This window comes from Rhea americana, unplaced genomic scaffold (assembly GCF_003343005.1).
Source record: "Rhea americana isolate MKP2758 unplaced genomic scaffold, rheAme1 scaffold_468, whole genome shotgun sequence".
Lineage (NCBI taxonomy): Eukaryota > Metazoa > Chordata > Aves > Rheiformes > Rheidae > Rhea > Rhea americana.
In genome coordinates, this window is record NW_028186610.1 from 281,099 (window position 1) to 282,433 (window position 1,335).

Consider the following 1,335-nt stretch of genomic DNA (forward strand, 5'->3'; position numbering starts at 1 on the left):
CTCCTGGGCCCCTCGCCAGGTCGCCGCCCCCGGGGAACGGTGCTCACCTGGATGGGCGCCGTGCTGAACTGGATCTTTCGGTTGGGGACGGGCTCCTCCTCCTCGGACAGCCCGGGGATCTCCACGCAGCTGGACTCGGGCTCGTAGAGCCCGTCGGCCTCCTCGTCCTCGTCCAGCCCGCTGCCCCCCGAGTCCTCCCCGAGCCCGCTGTAGGCACTTATGTCCACCAGGTCCGCCTCAGAGAAGTCCTCCTTCTTGGACTCGTCGTACAGGTCGCCCTCGTCCGCCCGCTCGCCCTTGCCGGCCTCCTCGGGGTAGGCGGCCTCCTCGCCGCCCTCCGGCTGCTTCTCGGTGGCCCCGTGCCCGGCCTCCTGGCCCGCGGGCGCTGGCGCTTCGGCCCGCGGCACCTCGGCCCCCTTGGCCGGCTCCGGCGGCGGCGCCGGCTCGCCCGCCGGCTCTTCCRCCCGCTCGGCCGCCTCCGGCTCCGGCTCCGAGTCGCCGCTCTCCTCCACCTCCACCGGCTTGATCTTGCACACCTCCTGCACGCTCGGTCCCCGGGCGCTGCCTCCGTCCTTCTCCGCCGGCCGGCTGCCTTTGCCCGGCCCCTTCTCCTCCTCGGCTTGCCGGAGCCGGGCCTGGAGCGCGGGGCCGTCGCCCGGCCGGCTCTCCGCCTTGCCCACCTCCTGGCCCTGCAGGAAGACCCGGGAGCGTTTGCTGACCAGCTTGGAGTTGAGCGGCCCCACTTTGCCCGGCGTCTTGTGCAGGTTGTTGCGCAGGTCGGCCTTCTCGAAGACGGCGCTGAGCTGGCTGACGGTGGGCGACACGGCCTCCGTGTCCAGCTTGTCCAAGGACTCGGTGCTGCCGTTGAACTTCACCACCACGTCGAGCTTTCGGTCCTGGAAGCCGGCGCGCTCCTTCCGCAGCAGGAGCTTGTTGGTGGTCTCCTTCTCCTGGAGGCTCCTCTCGAAGATCTTGCGGGTCTCCTGCAGCTTGGAGAAGGGCTTGTCGGGCTTCGAGTCAAAGCGGCTCACCCGCTCGGAGACACTGGTGCCCAGCTTCAGGTGGGTGCCCTGGTCCATGGTCTCGCTGAGGCTGCTGGCCCGGGGCAAGGAGAGGCGGACGGGCTTCTCCTTGGCCTTGGCCAAGTCGCAGGCGCCCTCGGCGCCCGGCGCCGTGCCCATCTGCAGGAACATGTTCTTGATCCGGTGGACGTTGGAGCCATACTTCTTGCTCCGGGCTTTCTTGGCGTCCTCGCCGTCGGCATCCTTTGTGGTCTTGAGGGCCTGGATGCTGGCTTCGTAGGCGTTCCTGTGCGGGGACGCGCTCCGCAGCCCG

At 70.2% G+C, this 1,335-nt stretch overlaps 1 protein-coding gene across 1 annotated transcript in view; it reads right to left on the reverse strand.

The window, feature by feature from the left end:
• Positions 1 to 1,331, reverse strand: part of PPP1R9B (protein phosphatase 1 regulatory subunit 9B) — a gene marked incomplete at its 5' end in the record, with an annotated part of 11,753 nt that extends 10,422 nt beyond the window's left edge. The window contains one exon of the mRNA XM_085316366.1: positions 48 to 1,331. Coding sequence (XP_085172492.1) covers positions 48 to 1,331 — 1,284 coding nt within the window. The remainder of the gene's footprint in view (positions 1 to 47) is intronic.
• Between the last annotated feature and the right edge of the window lie 4 nt (positions 1,332 to 1,335).